This window comes from Hippocampus zosterae, chromosome 4 (assembly GCF_025434085.1).
Source record: "Hippocampus zosterae strain Florida chromosome 4, ASM2543408v3, whole genome shotgun sequence".
In the NCBI taxonomy this organism is placed as follows: domain Eukaryota; kingdom Metazoa; phylum Chordata; class Actinopteri; order Syngnathiformes; family Syngnathidae; genus Hippocampus; species Hippocampus zosterae.
The window spans coordinates 16,287,622-16,310,257 of NC_067454.1; the positions used below are offsets into that span (position 1 = coordinate 16,287,622).

General features: G+C 42.2%; 1 protein-coding gene across 10 annotated transcripts in view; it reads left to right on the forward strand.

Annotated features, from left to right (window-relative positions):
• Positions 1-21,048, forward strand: part of tead1b (TEA domain family member 1b) — a 54,975-nt gene extending 33,927 nt beyond the window's left edge. For 2 of the 10 annotated variants that reach the window (XM_052063654.1, XM_052063655.1), the window contains 9 exons: positions 3,609-3,839; positions 7,464-7,592; positions 7,877-7,920; positions 8,858-8,919; positions 9,391-9,515; positions 10,372-10,545; positions 12,888-13,028; positions 13,115-13,267; positions 18,172-21,048. In XM_052063654.1, coding sequence (XP_051919614.1) covers positions 3,609-3,839; positions 7,464-7,592; positions 7,877-7,920; positions 8,858-8,919; positions 9,391-9,515; positions 10,372-10,545; positions 12,888-13,028; positions 13,115-13,267; positions 18,172-18,285 — 1,173 coding nt within the window. In that variant the 3' untranslated portion in view covers positions 18,286-21,048. Of the gene's footprint in view, positions 1-3,608; positions 3,840-6,579; positions 6,592-7,460; positions 7,593-7,876; positions 7,921-8,857; positions 8,920-9,390; positions 9,516-10,371; positions 10,546-12,887; positions 13,029-13,114; positions 13,268-18,171 lie in introns of all 10 variants that reach the window. The other 8 variants (XM_052063658.1, XM_052063653.1, XM_052063659.1 and 5 more) reach the window with 8 other exon arrangements.
• Positions 21,049-22,636: the final 1,588 nt, after the last annotated feature.

The window sequence follows — 22,636 nt, forward strand, 5'->3', positions numbered from 1 at the left end:
CGCACAACCCTGACCACAGATGAGCTCATATTTCTGAACCAGAGTGAGGAAATACAGACTATGCTAACATCTGTGTATGACTTGGGATGCACCCATACGACTGTTTTCAAATCGCATACAAGTGCGCTTACAAGTACAAGTGTTTACATTTCTGTACTCACCGATACCAAGTACCGATACCGATTCCGTCTTGCAGTTGTGATTTTTTTTGTAATTTTCAAAAACAACAAACAAAACTTTTCTTTACGTGGTGTCTGAGTCAACTCTCGCAGTCGTAGCATGACCGCTTAAGTAAATGTGAATTGTGGTCGCACTGAACTGCGAGCAAGCATTAATGACGCAACCAAACTAGTAGAAAATGAACGACGCTGAAGCAAAGACAACACGGCGACACTGTTTCATCCAAAAACTGCAAATTAGTTAAATGCCCCAAAAGTGTGTCTACATCTGTAAAATATCACCTTAAAAGTGACACAAATCACAATTTAGGCTCCTAAAAATAAACAGAAGCTGTTTTGGAGTATTAAACGATAAAATACAGAAAACCATAATTATCAACGGGGCTTTGTGACCTTAAAGTACCACACGTACATGGTTGACACGGCTCCAACCCAGAAGGTATTTGTCAGGTTGCTGACCTGGTATCAGTGCATTGCATTTGTACGATCCGATAATCGGTATCAGTGCAGCCCTGTAAATGGCATGATTCGTTGCCCTAAAATAAATTTTGCAAATATAGAATTGAGGGGTACAAAGGACACGTCATGTTTGTGTGTGAAGAAAATCAACCAAAATGATTGTTTAAAAAAAAGAAACTGTTTTGGTAAAGATGATGTGAGGGTGTCAGTGAACAGGAAATTTTCAAAATTAAGAAGCTGTGCAAAGTGACTTTTGGTAATCATGTATAAGTATTGATCAAACCGAAATGAGGAAAGACTTTTTTTGTACCTCGGCTTTTCAACTGAGGCTAGGGCCTTGCATACAGTGGATATGAAAAAAAAAGCACTTTCCTTCTCGAAAAGATGAAAAAATTTTTCAACTGTGTTGTAAATTTTAAAGGTCACATTAATGGTGGAAAAATTATTGAAATTATTTATCTTCATTTTAGGTAGAGCGCAAAAACTTGGTCTTTGAACAGGGCTGTGCTGACATTTCAAATCCACTCTATGGATGTAGTCAAAAAAAAGAAAGAAAGAAATCATGAACGGGCATTTGCAGGCAACCAGTGTCACTGTACTCGAACCAAAGATTGTTACTGGACAATCAGAAGCCTGAAGAATGCCATTTCCAGTATTTTTAAAAAAAACGGTTTAGAATGGAAAAGGACAATCATCAGTTATACAAGTAGACTGACAATAAAGAGGAGTTCGTCCAGATTATTCCCTCATGTATGAAATGTTCACAAAATACTAAAGAAAAGCCCTGGGTGAAAGTGACCAAAGAGTCTGTTTTCAAGTGCAATACAAATGAACGTTTTAAATAGAATACCGGTACTTGTCGATTTGGACGTGGCGTTGAGAGGAACACGAAAGAAGAACGTTTGTTTTTCTATACTGATTCCAGGGTTTGTTGAACCAAACGCATGGCCTCGAGGTAATGGTGCTGCTTGTCATTGTAGTCAAGCAAAAGATACACTTGTTCTTTATAAGCAGTCAGGATTTGTCTGAAGATTTCCATTGATGTATCATTGGTGTATTGGAGCCTATAGTGCTTTACATAAATGAACACACAAGAACAGATTTCAGCATTTTAACAACGATTCTACTTTCCTCTGGTTAAATTGTTTTGAATGTTAATTTAGGACACTATGAAATTTATTTTTGCAACATCAGTTTGTGCTTGAAAATGAATCTATTTGTCGTGTGTGCATATTGACAATAAATGAATATTTTACGTTGAGTAGCGTGCCATAGAAAATAGTCGTTCTGAAATGAAACTGAACGTTTCATAACAAATCTGTTGGTGTGTATTTGTTGATGTTGAGCTCTGTAGTAACAACATAATGCAGTTATTGTGTCATTTGTTTGGGGGAATTTTACACATTACAGTGATCCCTTGACTTGGGAGTTTAATTTATTTTCCGTGACCACGCTCATAAGTCATAACACTCATTTTGCATCTTTCTTTATTCAAACGAAATGGAAATGTGATTATTTATTCTTGCCCCACATTGCGTTCCCTCTGGTGTGCTCGCCTTGGCCCAGAGGGGGCTGTAGAATGCAGACATACAGATGTACACAAAGTGTACGTTACAGGAATAGTCATTTTTCAAAGAGGACCAAAAAGATGTCTGTGAACATTTTTCAATCATCTGTCTACATGTGATGCTGCACTGCGGCATCAATTCATTCATTCATTCATCTTCCGAGCCGCTTGATCCTTACTAGGGTCGCGGGGGGTGCTGGAGCCTATCCCAGCTGTCTTCGGGCAGTAGGCGGGGGACACCCTGAATCGGTTGCCAACCAATCGCAGGGCACACAGAAACGAACAACCATTCGCACTCACACCTAGGGACAATTTAGAGTGTTCAATCAGCCTGCCACACATGTTTTTGGAATGTGGGAGGAAACCGGAGAACCCGGAGAAAACCCACGCAGGCCCGGGGAGAACATGCAAACTCCACACAGGGAGGCCGGAGCTGGAATCGAACCCGGTACCTCTGCACTGTGAAGCCGACGTGCTAACCACTGGATTACCGGGCCGCTCCTTGTTATTATTTATCTTATATTGCCGCTTGCGGCATCAATGTTATTCGTTAAACCCTTCTATGGTGTTTTGTATTGTGTGCAAGCATGAAGCTATCATGAATGTTCCTATTGTAAAGTTATGTGGTTGTTTTAACCACACACAAAAAAAATGATTTTTTAAAATGCTATTTCTTGATGGTAAACTTCAACTGAAAGTGGTGAATACAGCTTGTGCCCTCTACTTTGAACAATCGTTCACTAGCTTCCAAATATCTGAGTTGAATTGCTATTTAAATGCTCGTATCGAACATTTTTCCTCACAAGTCAAAGCAAAAAATCGTCCAAGCGATGGCTTATAGCTTGAAAAACTGAAATCAAGCCTCTTGTAATCCAAGATACGGCAGCTCAAATAGCTACACATTGACGCAAGTACGCTAAGGAACCTGAAATTCCCATTCCCACATCTGTACCAAAATGTTTTAAATATTTGGACTGTCAGTCTTCCTGTTGTGTCAACCTCAACAGGTAATCATTGCCACTGGTGATCAGAGACCTTCTTTGACTCACACCTGGTAGCACATTAGCGTTAGCTATGATTATATTAACAATGCCCTCCATCTTTTGCACAGGGAGTAAACTTGGCTGGTGAAATGCCTCGTCCAGTTCCCATAAGAATATGAGACTAACCAATTGACATTCAGTACACAGCGGCTCACATCTGTGTGCTCATAATGGGTTTTAAAGGGGCCTGCATCCTCCTTAATCAGCTCACTTAAGTGACGACGACACACAGGATAATGCTTTATTGGATGCTAGCACGGTGTGCTGTGTGGAGATGCCACTGACCTGCACCTTGTCTCCCTGACAAAGACATGTGTGTTCTCGTTTTGTTTATTTTCCCCTTTTCTCTTTTGAATGGAGGTGTCTAGTCACATACAGGTCTTAGCAAGAAAGAAAGTTCGAGAAATCCAAGCTGCCATTAAGGTACGTCTGGCTTTGCCCAGTTACAGGGGGCTTTTCATTGCTATGGTTACAGGCTCTTCCTTTGTTTTCCTCCCCTCCCCTTCCCCGCAGGTGTCTAGTCACATTCAGGTTCTAGCCAGAAGGAAATCTCGTGAGTTTCATTCCAAGCTAAAGGTATGCGCTTTTCTGCTTCTGGGCTTGTTTGTTGCTGTGCGTCTGAACTAAACTCCCTCTTCCCACGGGGACTTAACTAATACCTGATGCCCATCCCCCCCACCTACTAACCCAAATCTTCTGTTGTCTTGGTGCTTTTTGTCTCGAGCAACACCCTTTCACCTCCATCTCACATACTTACCATATGTTTTGATTAACATCAATTTGTTTCTTCGTGTTCTAAGAGCAGTTGTGTAGCCCATAAAATGTCTAACTGATGTTATTTATTTTTGTATTTATTTTGACAATTTAAATAATAATCATATGAATAAAACATTATCTGCTTACATTGCCAAAACGAATCGAGTATGGCAAGATATTTTTGGAAACGTTTGCTCATTCTACTCCAACAAATAATGGACTCGTCTTCACGTGGACCCCGGAGGCAACAGTAATTTACCAAAATGTTGTAGTGCATCTGACCAAACATCATATTAAAACCCCAAAATCGGAATCTGTATTTGAGGAACCTATTTGACGAAGCATCTGACCCAATAAAGGGTGACTCACTCAAAAAGTGTTTAGACACTTAGTTTTTTCTATTTGGTCCTATTCGGACTGACTGAGGTCACTGCTCAGGCTTTGCAAATCGCTGCCTTGCGAGAGATTTTTCTGTCCTTGACAGCCTTCAGACCCGTGCATCCCTCCAGATAGCTTCCCTGGCTTTCCACAAACACGTGCTCTACGAGTTTTGGCATTTTCATCCGTGGTGATTTTAGCAGGCTTTCTGCCACATCAAGTTGTCAAGAACAGATACTCTTGCACATTGATAGCGTAAATTATACGATTAGTGGAGCAGTGCGAGGGCCATAAAGCTTCTCAAGCTTCCGCAGAACTGTCAGGGACAAAACTTCTTGCCAGGCAACAATTTTGCAACGCTGCTCCAGTGTCAATTGTCGACTGACTACGCTTCCCAAAAACGGCAAAGCCTAAGATGTTAAATGCCAAAGGTCTCATGTCTGTCTGAATGACACTTGAAACCAAAAGGAAGTGTATCGTGACTTTTGAGACATCTTGCATGCTGATGTTAATGTGGTTGAAACTTAGCTTTCGTGTGATGCGAAGCTACCAGATTCCAAACTGACCCGATGCTAAACGACTTTAATGTGGGAAAGCATGTCGCCGTTGGCTGTTTAGTGATTGGCTGAGGCCGTTGCGCTTTCAAGGGGCCTGGCAGAACAGGGGATGTGTGTGTGTAAAATGCATCAATACAATGAGAGGACACCCTCATTTGACAGTGTAAGCTAACTTTCTTCTGCTGTCAAGGGCTCAGCAGTTTGCATTGAGAGCGCAGAAAGGCCGACAAGCCAGCAGTTTGGTGAAATGTGAAATGCCTTCTGCTTTCTGTCCTCCCGTCAACCTGTTGATAAGTCGACAATGCTCTCAGAGTACTGTGGCTTGCACTTGCTGTCTTTCCTTTTTATTTTTCTTTGGCGGTCGCATTCGATTTTCTTTCATTTGTGCTGACATAATTTTTTTTTTTCAATCGCCCAAGTGGATTAATGAGAAGAATTTGAACAAAGTCATTGTTCAAGAACAAATTAAGTTAACGAAGAACAGAAAAAAATAACTTCCATTCCGCCTTTTTTTTTCCCTTCGGGTGTCGTACTTTACATTTTGACTTTCACACTTTGTTGTTTCACTCCCAGTATTCCATACCCAGTAATGACGCCTCATTAATCTGTGGTGTGTCTATGTGTAAAGAGGCAAAGAGAGCGAGCCAGCCACATGAATGCCTGCTCTTTCAGAGGCACAGGCAGCTCTGTGAGGAAAAACAGACGGCTTTTGTATGAATCCCTGTCTTTTCTCATTTAAAGCAAATTAGACTCCAGTGGCAAAGAGATCTACAAGTGTGCCCTTCCTTTTTTTCTCCTTCTTTTTTTGGTGGGTGAGGGTGGCGGTGGGGGTCATCAATGAAAACCTGCTGTTTCGACTCATGTCTACGGCACCTCAGTAAAATGAGTCATTATGCCACTGTTGTTTTTGTTTCAAGTAATGACAGGCTGAGAGCGGGACATTTGCATTGAAGCTGGAGCTCATTTATTAAATACAAAAACTCCTTTGTTTTCTATATGTTGAGTTTTGGGCATTACTCTTCGAGCCTCACTGGCTCTGAGACTACATTGACCAGAATAGCATTTACATGATCGGACTGGAGTATCAGGATGAAGGATTCAATGTTTGCTCCCGTTGAAATAAACAAATACGTGTCTCAGATCTAGAAACAAAATTCGCTCTGGATATTAAGGAGAAAAAAAATTAGATTGGGATTGATGAGACTGTGGTATGTACTTCTGGTGATGGACATTTTGTCCATTACAACTGATAAATTACAGTTATAGTATGTATGCATCTGCGCTGATTTGGCAATATGTTTATCGGACAGTTCCAAACAGAGGAAAACTACAAATGAGTATGCGGGCCACTGTAAAAGAAAAAAAAAGCCTTTGAGAATTAGTCACATTCATAGGAATACAAAAATATTGTTTCAATATTACAGGGGGAGGAAAAAAATTGTAATTTTATGTGTCCACAAAAACACTCCCTGATTTCAGTGTAACCTGAATACTCCTTTGTGAAAAAAATATCATTATTGACCAAAGTAAAAAAAAATAAAAATAAAATTCGGTGTATGCACTGTACTGTTTACAGTTGAAAAAAATCATTGTTTATTATATTCCATTTTACAAATGTAACCTTGTTGGTTTGCGTCTAGGTCACGAGTATGGTAAGTATGGGCTTTTCATCTGTTCAGCTATTTTTGCTTTTTTAATTATTTTATATATTTTTTGCTGGGCTTTGCTCTGCCATGGCTCGTTTATTTTATTTTTTTTGCCTGTGATTTAGCCGTAGTGAAAGGATTTTCCAATGCATTGGTCCCTCTGTGTGCTGTCCTGCTGTTGTCACACTCATCGGCATGGGCTGTCAGCATGCTCACACGATAGCATCACTGTGTCCGCACGGCTTCTCCAGCTCGGGTCTGCACACCCCTGCAACTAAGAATCCGGCAGCTTCAATTTAAATAACTTTCTGAATGCACGTGATGATCAAACCAAATCTAGAGGCCCTGCTTCAAGCTGTCACTGTGATTTGGTGTTTCAATTTGAACATCTCCATGGCATTTTAATTACATCTCGTCCGGAGATTAAAAGAGATTCTTTGTTCATAGGAATCTGCGTCCTTCAGTTTTACTCAATAAAACTGTTCACAAAGTTTGAAGGTGTTTTAACATGCCGATTGATGAAGCCTTGATAGAAGTGCTGCTGTCATTGGATGTGTTTTATTTATTAATTCCTTTTTTTTTTTCTTTTGTCAACATGCAAAGTTTTGCTCAAGTGCATACCACCACTTGTTATTGTGAATTGGAATCCTTGTTTTCATTGTTCGGGGCACTCCATTTAAAAAAGCTAACACTTGAAAAGCCATGCTCTTGCATCCTCTTCTAACCTGCTTGTGTTGTTTGAGAGGTCACTAGAGCTTTCAGTGTGCTGACTGGGTCGTGGCTGTTGCTGCCTACTGTATGCAACATGCGCTATACAAATCCGCTCCTTTCTTTCTGTGCCAGCTCGAAGCCTTTTTTTGTGTCTGATATTAAAGGACCAGTCGGTAAAGGACAAAGCCCTCCAGAGCATGGCCTCCATGTCGTCAGCTCAGATCGTCTCTGCCACGGCTATTCACAACAAGCTGGGACTGCCCGGCATCCCGCATCCAGCATTCCCCGGAGCAGGGGTGAGGGCCTCGCACCCAGACACCCCGATTATTGATCACTCCTGTTCAGCTTCACGCAGGGCAGGCATGAGGCCCGTGCCGGGGCCAAATCACATTACACACCAGGCTTTGCTCAACTGCCCCAATCAGATAAGCACATGATCAGAAGGAGTGCTGGTGGAGATAACTTCTTTCCCAGAACACAGAGCCATTTTCTTTTTGCCACAAAAGCGGCTCACAATTAGATGTTCTTTGAGGTTTGTTGTCTATTAATATCTTATTCATGATTGTATCTAATTCTTTAGATATGGCAAGGGATGATATCGAGTCAGCCAGGATCCTCGCAAGAGTAAGTGTGCTACATTGTTCAAAAGGTTAGGTTTAAACAAGGTTATCCGCAGGTACACCTATTGGGGGGTGCTGGTACCCTGCTGTTAAAGGGAGAAAAACTCACAATTTTCACAAAAATAAACTGACAAAAGTCATAGTCTATACAAATTGAAGAGAACCTATAGATGCTAAGAATTACCAAGAAAACAGCAATCCCGACTGTGAAACACAGATGGATCCTCGGTTATTGTCATGGGGCTGCTTTGCTACATCAGGCACGGGTTGTCTTGAATCTGAAGACTATCAAGCCATTCTTGAGAGCAATGTTAAAATGAATGTCAAAAAGCTTCATTCAAGTGTCATTCCCAGTGTATGAGTCTTTGAACTACAGACTGAGCCAAACCACACTGCTAAATGCATCCTAGAATCACAAAAAGAGAGTTCTGAGTTGGTCTTCTTTGAGTGCTGATCCAAATTCTTTTGAACATTTGTGAAAGGAGCTGCATCATGACATCTGGAGAAGGCACCGTCGTAGTTTGCCCACAATGAACTTCCCAAAAACTGCTGCTGACCGGTGAAAAAAAGAAAAGTTGCACAAATTGTGTGACTGCAATGATTGCCCCAAAATATTTAGAGTATAATCAGACTCCGTTAGGCTAGTTTCATGAATTTGTTTTTTTTTATAATAAATTGGTTGGACAAAACAAATTAAGCAAAGACTGATTTTTTAATGATAGTTCATTTTAAGCTGATTTTTATTGCAGTTCATTTGTTAGTTTCAAGTTACTTTAAGGAAAATTGTGGCTTTTTCTTTTTTTTAGCAGAATATGACCAACACATTTTGTCCATGTCCGTATGTCTGAGTGAAATATGAATACATTTAACATCATATTCTGGAGAAGTTTTCATGGGTTTTCTGTTTTTTGTTGTTGTTGTTGTTGTTTTTTTTTTTGCAGCATCAAACCCTTCACCCAGCAAGCTTACCCCATCCAGCCTGCAGTCACAACAGCAATTTCAAGTGAGGAGCACTCACACAACACACGGACAGGAATATTGTGGTCAATAAGGTGGAACACTACGTCAAGCTCATCCCTTCTTTGACTGTGTATATCCCACAGTCGACCCCCACTATTCGCAGCGGATGGGGACTGGACAACCATTCGCACTTACAGTCACACTTATGTACAACCAACCATGCATTAAAAAATAAATAAATAAATAAATAAAAATCTAACTATTTCCCCTCAATATATTTTAAATGTTAATTTGGATGACAAGTTGGCCTGGTCTGTAGCATGCCGTGGCTTTTATTTTACAGTACGATAAAGTTGATTTTAAGTCAAATGTGTGTGTTTTTAAAAATATATAACTCCAAATGTTTACTTTTGTTTCAGTTACCTCTGTCTTTTACTCTTGCATTACAGTCTGGATTTTCAAAGCATGAAATCAATATAGACAATTCTCATGTTTGTGTACGGTCTAATTGTAGGCTACGAGCCCACAACCGCTTCGGCTCCGACGGCCCCAGCATGGCAGGGCCGCTCTATCGGAACAACCAAATTGCGACTGGTGGAGTTTTCCGCCTTCCTGGAGCAACAGAGAGACCCAGACTCGGTAAGAACAACATGAAATTCACAACATAAAATATCATCATCTACTCTTATTATGCCGTTTGCTTCTTTGTAAACACACTGGGACTTTTTTCAAGAAAGTCAGCTCGTGTCCAGAAAAAGAGGAAAGAACTTCTATTCGTAATTGTCCTTTTTATTCATCAGCGGTCTGCCAATTTTTTTATTTTTATTTTTTGCATATTTTCACTCACACTGAATCACCTCATATTTGTATTCAATAGAAAGCAATGTTTGCAGGTTGTTGCTTTTTTTCGGCATTTGCAACCACTTGCAACCTGATTCACACAAGTCTTACGCTCCTTTTGAGATGTTGCATTTGCCCTGACGGCAACGCAGTGGAAAAGTTGCTCCACACACAATTTGCTTTTTAACGGACGTGTTTGTCATTAATGTAAATGATTTGCTGCCACTCATTGATTTATATATTTATTTTTAAACAAAGGACGTGCCCACCCATTCGAGGATTTTACTTGCTCTAACAAGTACTTTTCTGTCAACTTTATTCGTGTTTTTAATTTCACACAGTCACTCGAGATTTGCTGAATGTACTCGCACTTGTAAAACCTCTATCTGTACCGTTGAATGAGATCAAGCTAAAGATTCTATTCCTTCTTTCTAGTATTTAGATTTTTGGGATTACAGTATTATTATTATTGGAATTATTATTATTATTGTTTTTATTATGACAATCATGGTTTTCAATCAAGTACTCTTCTCTTTGTAGTCATAAATCTGAAGGCGTTGCACAACCGTGAACTGAATAGATCCTAATTGAGAACCAGTTTGCTTTGCTGCAAATTTGCAATTGACTACAGTCCATCTTTCATTTATCCTTTCAGTACAACAAGCACCTCTTTGTGCATATCGGACAGACAAATCATTCCTACAGCGACGCCCTGCTGGAGTCTGTGGACATTCGTCAGATTTATGACAAATTTCCTGAAAAGAAGGGAGGACTGAAGGAGCTGTATGGAAAGGGCCCCCAAAATTCCTTCTTCCTTATCAAGTTTTGGGTGAGTGAGATTCATCTCCATCCTGCATTCTCGCGCACGTTGAGCTTGCGTGCCATTGCAACAATTCCAATCAGATCATGTTTATGTAGACGATGCAGTGGATTGCCATGTGCAGACAGGAAACATTGGTTGTCTCTATTAAAAAGACGCTACGATACAATGAGTACCATACGTAGCGTAGACAGTAACTGTTTTTTGGGTTATTTCGCAGACAATCACTAATAGACTTTTTGTGTGTGTGTGTGTGTGTGTGTATAACGGAAGATAGGTTTGAAGTAGATGGGCGGCAAATATGCGGGGTTAGCTTTATATCAGCAAAGAATGTGATGTTGGACGTGTTCTTTTTGCTTTTGCCTTCCAAGAATACCCTTTCAATTTTTATGCTTGTACACTGTCACCAAATTGGTATTTCTTATCCTCTTTGAGTGGCTCTCATTGTCAGTTTTCAGTTAAGAAAAAGTTCACCCAGAGCATTAAGCTAGGCACATTTTTAATGAGCTCTGCATCACATCTTTCTTTCCAAAGACTATAATGCTCATTTTGTTTCCAAGCTTTAAATAGCTGCATGTCCGTCATGAAGAACCACACTGTTTCATTTGGAAATACGGCAACTATAAAGTCACGCCACACCTCCGAATTTGATGCATTCGATACCCGCAACTGCAATGAGAAGCGCATTTCTTTAGTGTCAATCAAAACCGTGTAACCAATTCTTCATAGATCCCCCCCCCTCCCTCCTCTACTGGGGGTTGCATCCAGTGGGTGTCAGTCGTGTACTTTGAGGAGATTGCGCTCTTATTGTTTACAGAATGCATTAGGCTATATTTGGATGGGCATAGCAGGAGAGCTTTTGATCAAAGCTCTCGCTAATTCAGTCTAATATCTCCAAACAATGGCATGACCTGGTTGCGCCGCATAATGGCTCTTTAAACGTTGCGCGTATCCCCCCCCCCACCCCCCCCGATGCAAAATGCTAACTAGCGGCTGCCAACAAAGTAGAGACCGTGTACTTGGACCAAGTCCCCTCACATTCCTTTTGAAGTGACCGGCCAATCTAAATTTCAAATGAAAGGCAAGATCTGCACAATAATGACTGTATAACTGCTCCGCTTAATGAAGGAGGAGAATGTTGGAGGCGGACGTCTCCGCTCTTTGTGGCCGTAATTAACAGGATGTGCGTGGTGTAGAGAGAGACAGGCCGCCCTTTGGAAACATGGATGCTCCATCTTCGAAATCACTCTTTTAATGTTGCTTGATCCTCTTCAGTATTCCCACTCTGGACATCCTGGGCCTGCTTTCATATGAAGCGTATATTCATGATTTGATTGATTTGAGCCAAATATCGATCGGGGGTGCTTCATAGCACTTTTATGGCTGTCTTACCTGGCCCTCTCCTTTCCTACGTCCTTAACCCTGGGTCAATATCGCTTTAAAGTGCCTTTAACAGGCTCAGTCAGTCATCATGGAAATGCGGCAGAATAATGAAACGTTGAGGTCTCATTAAAAGTTGCTAAACATTTGCACACAGGCCGGTACAATCAAAAAAAGGGTCTAAGAATGTGTTTGCTTCATTTTGTCCCGTGGATGCTTGGGATTTGTGGCGTGTACCACTCGCCGCTCTGCAGCTTGCGGTGAGGCCCTTTCATCAACCCTCTGATATTTTCATGGCAGCCAGCATTTTGTTTTGCTTCAGTGGAGGCTGAAAAAGCACATGGTTGCGGGAGAAATGTTGACACATTTCCATCCGATTATGCATGTCATTGGATGTGGTCAAATTTGACATGTTCACTCATGTCATCTTGAAATGTAAGCTCATATTTAAGAAAAAAAAGACAAATGTTTTCTAAATCCAGTGCAGTCAGTTTGCGAACGGAATCGTGTTGCAAAGTTGAAGGTCCATCCTGTGCTCATCAAACGCCAAAGACCAAAAATGTGCCCCCTGTCTGCAACGTCACGTGTTTTGCATTCATCTCCTTTCAGTTTATTTCGATTTAAAGTGAGTGAGCTTGACCCAATATGCATTTCGCTCACCATAACATCTATTGAAAACAACAAACTTTTTGGGGAGATCACATTGGGGAAGTTTCTTTATCCAGCATCCCGAGAGATGTTCTGATAACATGAACAGACCTCGTTTTACCCTCATTTCAACACACGACCGCTAAATTACAGTCAGACCAAAAGCAGCTCTTCAAATGATCGTTTTGCGTGGACACATTTTTCCTGAACTGGACCAAAACCTGTCAAGTGTGACAATGGCCTAAAATCCAGTGCGACCCTGCTAATTCCCCGTATTGATCTTGTGTGCGCAAATGACGCCACCGAATGACTTCGCTTTTCAGGCCGACCTAAATTGCAACATCCAGGACGAGAACGGCTCTTTCTACGGCGTCACCAGCCAGTACGAAAGCTCAGAGAACATGACCATCACATGCTCCACGAAAGTCTGCTCCTTTGGCAAGCAGGTGGTCGAGAAAGTGGAGGTAAGATAAAAAAGTGGCTGTTGTCATGCTTCGGCGGAGTCCTATGTGGAGTGGATGATTTTGCCGCGTTTCTCTTTTTCATTCAGACCGAATATGCGCGCTTTGAGAACGGACGCTTCGTCTACAGGATAAGCCGATCTCCCATGTGTGAATACATGATCAACTTCATCCATAAGCTAAAGCACCTGCCTGAGAAGTACATGATGAACAGTGTGCTGGAGAATTTTACGATCTTATTGGTAAGGGAAAGACCCTCTTTGTATTCTGGCCATGTGCATTGAATGTCAATTGTAATGAATTCCTGTGCTTGGTCATCCATTCTTCTCATTCCAAAAGGGATGGAACCGTGACAGGCTTGATTTTATCTGCAGAATAAGCCCCCGATAAGCAGCGCAGTGTTTTCCGAACTTTCATTGAGCCGAGGCACATCATTCACGTTTGGCAAATTGTTGCATCTACTCACAAATGTACTCACGCAGTGTAAAATCTCAACCCGTTGAGCAACATCTGGATTCACAGGTTAATGCTGGCTTCTGCCATCGAGTGCCGGAGCATATCGAGACAGACGACCGTTCACACCCATATTCACACCGTCATTTAGTGGGAACCCATCCCACGCTGCCCACACACAAGACGAGTGCAGCGCTACACAATCAGTGACTACAATAAAGGTCTTTGTTGGAAATATATATATATATATATTGTATATATATAATTTTTAAAAAATCCTCGTCTCACACCCCCTCAGGTGGTGTCCGTTCCTCATTCAGCTCGGGTCCTCTACTAGAGGCCAGGAAGCTAGAGGGTTCTGCGCAGTATCCTTGCTGTTCCCAGCACTGCACATTTCTGGACTAAGATGTCCGATGTTGTTCCCGGGATCTGTTGCAACCACTCATCTAGTTTGGGGGTCACTGCCCCGAGTGCTCCGACCACTACAGGCACGACTGTCACCTTTACCTTCCAGGCTCTCTCCAGCTCCTCTCTGAGCCCTTGGTATTTCTCGAGTTTCTCGTGTTCCTTCTTTCTGATGTTTCCATCACTTGGTACCGTTACATCCACTACAATGGCTTTCCTCTGCCCTTTATCTATGATCACGATATCTGGTTGGTTCGCCATTACCATCTTGTCAGTCTGGATCTGGAAGTCCCACAGGATCTTCGCTCTGTCATTCTCCACCACCTTCGGAGGTGTTTCCCATTTTGACCTTGTGGTTTCCAGTCCATACTCCGCACAGATGTTTCAGTAGACTATGCCAGCCACCTGGTTATGGCGTTCCATGTAGGCTTTCCCTGCCAGCATCTTACACCCTGCAGTTATGTGTTGGATCGTCTCAGGTGCCTCTTTGCACAACCTACACCTTGGGTCTTGTCTGGTGTGGTATATCTGGGCCTCAATGGCTCTGGTGCTCAGGGCCTGCTCCTGAGCAGCCAGGATGAGTGCCTCTGTGCTGTCCTTCAGGCCAGCCCTCTCTAGCCACTGATAGGACTTCTTGAGATTGGCCACTTCAGTTATGGTCCGGTGGTACATCCCGTGTAGGGCCTTGTCCTCCCATGATGGTCCCTCTTCCAGCGCATCATCTTCTGTTCCCCATTGTCTGAAACATTATTTGAGTACCTCATCCGTTGGAGCCTTCTCCTTGATGTATTCATGGAGCTTGGATGTTTCATCCTGGACAGTGGCTCTCACACTCACAGTGTGCTGGATTTGGGATGGAACCTTCCATGCATGGTTAGGAGCTTTCGGGTCTTAACGTCCTTGGTCTGAATCTCTTCCTTTGGCCACCTTTTTATTCCTTCAGGGTATCTGATCACTGGCAGGGCATAGCTGTTTATTGCCCAGGTCTTATTCTTGCCATTGAGCTTAGGACTTAGGACTTGCCTCACTCGCTGGAGGTATTTGGCCGTAGCCGCTTTCCTTGTTGCCAGTTCGAGGTTGCCATTGGCTTGTGGTATACCGAGGTACTTGTAGCTGTCTGCTATTGTTCCTTCAGGGAGTGAGACCCCATCAGTGTGGACTACCTTTCCTCTCTTAGTCACCATCCGACTACATTTCTCAAGCCCGAATGACATCCCGATGTTGCTGTTGTAGATCCTGGTTGTGTGGATCAGGGAATCTATGTCCCTTTCGCTCTTAGCATACAGCTTTATGTCATCCATGTAGAGGAGGTGACTGATTGAAGCTCCATTTCTGAGGCGGTATCCATAGCCGGTCTTGGTGATTACTTGGCTTAAGGGGTTCAGTCCTATGCAGAACAGCAGTGGGGAGAGTGCATCACCTTGGTATATGCCACATTTGATGGACACTTGGGTAAGTGGCTTGCCATTGGCTTCAAGTGTGGTTTTCCACATTCTCATCGAGTTCGCAACGAAGGCTCTTACGGTCCTGTTCACCTTAACAACTCCAAGCATTCAGTGATCCATGTATGTGGCATTGAGTCATAGGCTTTCTTGTAATCAATCCAAGCTGTGCACAGGTTGGTACGTCGGGACCTGCAGTCTTGTGCGACTGTTCTGTCAACCAGGAGCTGATGTTTGGCTCCTCTGGTACATCTACCAATGCCCTTCTGCGCTTCCCTTTCGCTCTTAGCGAACAGCCTGTTTATTCGTCTGGCCTCATTCTCTTTCGTGTACCCCTTTAGGCGGCTGGATAAGGCTTGGAGCCTTTGTTTGCCAGTTTCGAGTGCTTCAGGTATGGTCACCTGGATGTACCTCTCGGGTATCTGCCTTTTCATCACACCTCTCTGGGCCTCCGTCAATTGACTGACATCTTTCCGAGCCGCCTTGATCTTAGCCTCCAACCGTCTTTTCCATGGTGGGTAACGTATCTCATGGCTTCCATGGTTGCTCTTATAGCCAAGCATCTCAAGGATCACTGATGCTGAAGCGTATACCAGCTCATTGGTTTCCGTGATCGTTACGGTAGGGATCGCCCTCAGTGCTGCATTCACACTTTCCATGAGACTTTAAGGTGGTACTTCACATAGCCGTTGAAATCGGTTTCTAGGTTGCCCAGCTTTCTTTCATTCTCGCCATGATCTTAGCTTTCAGGTCAGTTGCTGCCTCGCTCAGCATTTCATTCATTGGGGCTGGCCTCCCAATCTCAATGGTCTTAGGTTTTGACCTATAAAAGCTTGCACAATATGGATTTTAGCATGTGTTGAAATTTGTGTCATTTCACCTGTTACTGAACCAACACCTTTGTTCATAAATACTATTACCGTGTTGGCCCTGATTACAAGACGACCCCCTCTTTTTCAAGCCTCAAGTTTGAAAAAAAGACTTTTTGAACACCAAATTAATTTTTTATACAGAAAATAATTACAACCGGGTTCGATTCCAGCTCCGGCCTCCCTGTGTGGAGTTTGCATGTTCTCCCCGGGCCTGCGTGGGTTTTCTCCGGGTGCTCCGGTTTCCTCCCACATTCCAAAAAACATGCATGGCAGGCTGATTGGGCGCTCTAAATTGTCCCTGGGTGTGAGTGTGGGCGTGGATGGTTGTTCGTATCTGTGTGCCCTGCGATCGGCTGGCAACCGGTTCAGGGTGTCCCCCGCCTACTGCCCGAAGACGGCTGGGATAGGCTCCAGCACCCCCCGCAACCCTAGTGAGGATCAAGCGGTTCGGAAAATGGATGGATGGATGGATGGATAATTACAGTACATCTGAAACAAATTATTATAACAATATATTTGAGAGAAAAAGCATGTTATTTTGCCTCATTCAAATCTCAATATCTGAACATTTAAATGTGTAAACTAAAGTGCAATCACATTCGTAAATTAACGGCTTCTGGTTTTTGAAATGTAAATGACATCATAACTTCTCCTCAGCTGCCAGTTAACCTGCCCGGTCTTCGACCCATTTATCTCCAGATTGTCGCTACATTTCTCCATTTTCTGTTATCTCTTCTATTATTTTCTTCTCTTTTCTTTCTTACCACTATTTTTATTTTTCTTCCTCGTGCTACCACTATTTTTGTTATTCTTCGTGACAGGGGTTCACTTTGGCCTGGGGAGTCAAGTTCAGCATTTTTTTTTTCTCTTTCTCCTTTCTACATACATTCTTGCTGCTGGAGGCTGTAAATTTCCCCATTGTGGGACGAATAAAGGATATCTTATTTGCTTCAATGATATCTGGCACCATCTAGCGTCGTGAATGGGTATATGGTCTCGACCCCAAATATAAGACGACCCCCACTTTTTCATTCTTATTTCAATGCAAAAAAACACTGTCTTATATTCGAGCCAATACAGTAAATATATTACGAGATGATATATTATATTATAGCTGTTAAATGACTATTATTATGATGAATCGCTGAGAAAAAAAACAAGGGTAGATTTAGAATCAGTGCAAAAAATATCAGGAAAAGTTGACTTGCATGTCTAATTAAAAAGGGTCGTAAAAATGTGTTGACCAGTGTAATTTTCAGACCAATTAAGTGAAACGGGGTCATTTCCGGGCGGAATGCTTGAGAATGATGAATCGGACACTCACCCAAGGCCACTTCTGACCATGTGTTTGTGTGCATTTGTACACCGTACATGTGTCCGACCACACACGGCAGGGTCATAAACAAGACAAATAAAGAGTGACAGCGTGAAATTAAAAATACCAAGAAATCGATGACAGCAAATCCCTTTAAGCATCGACACCTCAAGGACAATGGGTCCTTTCGTCAACAGCTTTTTATCAACAAATTTGCTCAGAAACACTACTGGACCTTTTTTTTCAACTGCAGCATTTGCCAACAACACAGTTGGGCACTTTTGAAAAATGTGTATATTTATCTATTTGCAATAATGCATTGCCTTCCCTTCCTGTTGCAGTGCCGTTTTCTATACTGCTTGAGGATTGCAACGAACATACGCTTTTGGATTTATGGTCAAAAAGTTCCACTTAGGTTTAGCGGGTGGCGGGGAAGCACCCCCAAAAAAAGAAATGGCCAGCTGAAAATGGTCCTCGTCCTGTGCTGTCGTTTGCTCGATGGTTTCCGCTGTTTCACGTGGTCAGCTCTGCTGTTATGCGGAACACCGGCCGGCCCACACCAGGACGCGCTGATACAATGAAATGTGGCAATAGAGACAAGCACCCTTATTAACACCTTGAGCCAATTTTGTGTCTTCAAATGTGTGTGCGTTTTGCAGGTGGTGACCAACCGCGATACGCAGGAGACGCTGCTTTGTATGGCGTGTGTGTTTGAGGTGTCCAACAGCGAGCACGGCGCCCAGCATCATATCTACAGACTGGTAAAAGAATGAATCAGCCCATGGCCTTTTCTGACGCGCGCACACACACACACACACACACACACACACACGCACTCTGACCTCCAGACAAGCGGCAGTGTCTCTCGCTGAAAGACCCACCGACAAGACTTTGCGCTCATTACCTGAAGCCTCTTCTCACAGTCGTGAGTTGCGGTACAGGGTTTGGTCTTTTCCTTTGAAAAAAGCTCAACCGTGTCGTCGACGTCTGCAGTTTACTACTCGGTTTTGGTCAGTGGCATTGTGTGGGGTTTGTTTCGTGTGTATAATATGCTTGGCCTTTTTGTACCGGTGGCCAGATGAGGTCTGCGTCATGTTTGAGTGTGTTGAGCATACTTGTTTGATGTACAAGACCTGCAGCCTGATCGAGCGCCAAAGAAACCAACTTGACACTAAATATGCTACTAAGTGAGCGCTTTCTCTTTTCACCAACCAGCAGTGAAGAATTGTCCCCCGTTGAAGCACAACAAATGAGACACTACACTCACTCAGCTGCCTTTTCTCGTGGCTTTAGGAAAGCATTCCAAGCTCCTCAGCGTTTGCCATTCCTGTCAGGTTGAAGCACTACATGACTTAAGCTGACTCATCCAAAAGCACTTTGTTTCCTCTGTTCTTGAGTCATCACAACACTATCAAATCGTCACGTATCATGATGACAGCAAGCCGCGTTTACCTTGTGGCATCCCCCGAGATGAGGAGCATTCCCGGCATGATCTGAGTCAGAGCCCGTTATCGTGGCTAATGCCATCAACCAAGCCTTAAACACTCGACGAAAACTGTGATCCTCGTAAAGAGCCCGGCATGTCGGAGTCACGGTGCGAGAGTCCCGATACGGTCTGCCAAAGTGTGAAGAGTACAGTGCCTTAGCGTATTTAGTCCAATTTTATCCCGCATTCTGATTTGACGTCAGGCTGATCCGGGGCAAAATCATCAAGCAGTACACTCTGCTATTTTGAGATTCACCACAAAAAAAGTTGTATTTTCCTCTGTAAAAGTCCTACTCTCTAAATGTCAACTTTTCTTCTGAGAAGTCTTATTGACTTGCCGTATGGTAAAGGCATAAGACACCCCCACCCCCAAAAAAATTAACAAACAACAACAAAACACATACACACACATTCTCTTGCTCTCTTATTGTGTTGTACTTAGTTGCAAAAAGTGCCTTTGCTTTACAATTTCCAATTTTAACTGACATAAAAAGAAACTGTGGCTTGACCAAAAATGAGATCGACCCGACTACCGAATTGCCTTTTTCTTAAAGCAGGGATGGGGAACACAGCGCTTCATCTGACCCGCATCTCATTCTTAAAAACAAATACAACAACAAAAAACATTTCCACATAATGCTCAAAATTGATTGCAAACAAAACCGCAAATGTGACAGCTGCTTTGCTCCCGTGTTTCATGAGCTGAACTCAAAAGAGTTTTTGTGAACACCAAATGCCATTTCTCTCAAATGTTCAAAAAAAATCTGCCGCTAATCTCTAATCAGTGCCTTGACATGCCACATCCGTGAGATGGATGAATTGATCCGGCAAAGGAAAGATGCTCACAAAAATAGATTGAGTCACGTTTCTGGGCAATATTCGAAAGTTCGAAAAGCTCCTGAAAAAAAATGGGTGCAATAACAAAAGTGTTGCATTTGTGCACAGAAATTAGAATAAATTACCTAATATTTTTTCATTAAAAAAAGACTCTGTCCCTCAGAGGACTTGAATTGGAAAAAGGTTCCCTATCCAAGAACCTTATTCTGCATTAAAAAGAATTTAAAACTTCATATCGGTTGGGCCGTGCGCTGCAGTACACTTGCGGGTTCAAGTGTTTTGCCCTATAAACAAGTTTCTGAAACTTGTTTCCCTGCAAAAACCAGGCTGTTCTTTTTTTTTCTTTTCAACAAAACAATAAAAAAATGTTTAAAGAGTGGACAAGAGCCACGTGTCTACACTGTTACTTAATGAGAAAATAGTCTGTGGTGGATGCACCAAAAAAAAAAGTGTACAATCAGTGTTTTGCCGCCACAGTCTTAAGAACACTGTGCTCTTCTATGAGACGTATCTGTTCATGTATTGATCTGTACCCGTTTTCTTCTCGTACTTGTATGCAGTCGTACGGTTGCGTGTTGACATGGTCTGTGTATTGAGATGCTCATTGTTTTGCTGCTGGTACAATACATGTTGACGTGTGGATTCAGCGCTGCAGCGACAGGATCGATGCCTTGCGAGGCATCAATGTTTGCACCCCCTTTTGTCATAGAAAACTGACGTTTTAAAAACACGGAAAAATAAATCGACAGCTAACACGTTTGACTCGGGCGGGGCTGCAAGAGCATCGGCGGTATTTTGTCATTTGTATTTTTGGGCAAAGGAATAAGGTACTGGTACCATTCTGTTTTTTCTGATAATTTTCAAGTTGTGGCTTTAACGTGATTTGACTTCATATCGCTCACACACACTTTATGTTTTGTGTGCACCCTTGTTCATGTAAAAAGGTGCTTTGTACAAAAAAACTAAACAATTAAAATATATCCTAGCGTTTCTTGGTACAGATGTGTCATAACTTTTCATATCTATGAGACTATGACAGTAACGTGTTGGAGAAAGCAAGAGAAAAACAGGCTCTACTATGTTTGTATGTTTTGCATAATGATGATGATGGTCTTGTCTTTGCTGTAACATTATGATGCCTTCTTGATAATACTCAATATTTTGTAGCTTTCTAGATCATTTTTATTGCAGCTAAATAAAACATCAAACTCGGTTTTCAGTTGTGTTCTACTACTTGTTTTTGTGTGTGTGCGTGTGTGTGAGAGAAAGTTTTCAATTTCGATTATAATACGTCTTACCAAAACTCAACGGTAGATGTCAGTGAATGCTTGCACAACCGGTCTTTACCTTCACCATAAAAGATGTAATAACATCTTCTAACACTAGAGGGAGACATTTCTCTATGTGAGGTAGACATTTTTATGCATCCCACGAGGTGAAATTAAATTCGATTTTTTTGAAGCCATAATATGGTTTACATTAGAAAAAATTACCCTGAAATATAGTGGTTGCTCAAGTTCGCACACCCTCCTCACTGGGTTTGTGGCGGTGTTCATAATTAAGCAATTGCATTGAAACTAAGTACACACCTGCCACCATTTCATGAGCTTCGAGAGATTTTCTGCTTCATCGGAGTGATCTCATTCTTCAAATGTACCTGTTAGGAGAAGAGTACAAAAATATTTCGGTTACATTGAAAGTCATCATCACGACGACGACATTACCAACAAAAGGTCATCCCTCCAAATTTGACTAGAAAACTGGTCGGGGAGACTGGCGAGATGGTGAAAGCAACAATGAAGGAGCTGCGGTAATAAGTATTGTTTAGTTTTGTACAGGTGACAGCAATTTTTTGTGTCTTCTCATGTTTAGTCTATGTGGTCAGGTAGCAAGACAGAAGCTTATCTTTAAAAAAAAAGAAATCTCAAGGGGAAAATGTGCTATGGTTCGTTGAAACCAATTGAACTTTTTGGGCTACAATTGCAAGTTATTTCCGGCGCAAACACAACACTGTTAATCACCGAAAGAACATCACACTTTCAGTGAAACATCATGCTCTGTTACTGTTTTTCTCCAGATGGAACTTCGTCAAGATGGGTGAAATTATGAACAGTTCAGAATGCTCATCACCACAGCTCCCTTTAACACAACCACTATCAACTGCACTTAAATTCATTCACACAAATTCACTGGCCTACGTTTATAAAACACTTATCGGCAAAACCCACCCTATCTGCTCACCATGAAAACCACGACCTACACGCCCCAGTTTTATTATCTTCTCCGTTCCCAAAGTCTACCCTACTTTTTTAATTTTCTATCCCTCTTCTTTTTTTTTTCTTTTGTATCCTGGAAATTTAACTCGACTTTTTATATTCACTGTACATGAAGCAGAGATGACTGTATATTGAAGTACATGTATTAATTGATTATTTTTTAAACCTTATACACACACCATTATTTTATGTACATCTAAATTAGGGACAGGTGGCACGGTGATCGGGTAGTTAGCACATCCGCCTCACAGTGTAGAGGTGCAGGTCTCCATTCCAGGTCCTGGCTTCTGTCATGATTCGGTTTGGGACCAACAGGTGGCACTGTAGGAATCCCCCTGCAGCTGCACACCTGTTGGTCATTAGGTAATTAGTGCTTTAAAAGGACTCCCAGCCCGACCAGTCATTGTTGCTGTTTGCTCTTGGCTGCTGTCATGTTTGTTCCAGTCTTGTTTCAGTTATTGATTGTTTTTGCTTCAGTCACTAGTGATGGCTCCATGAGGCCTCATGAGGCGTGTCGACACACTG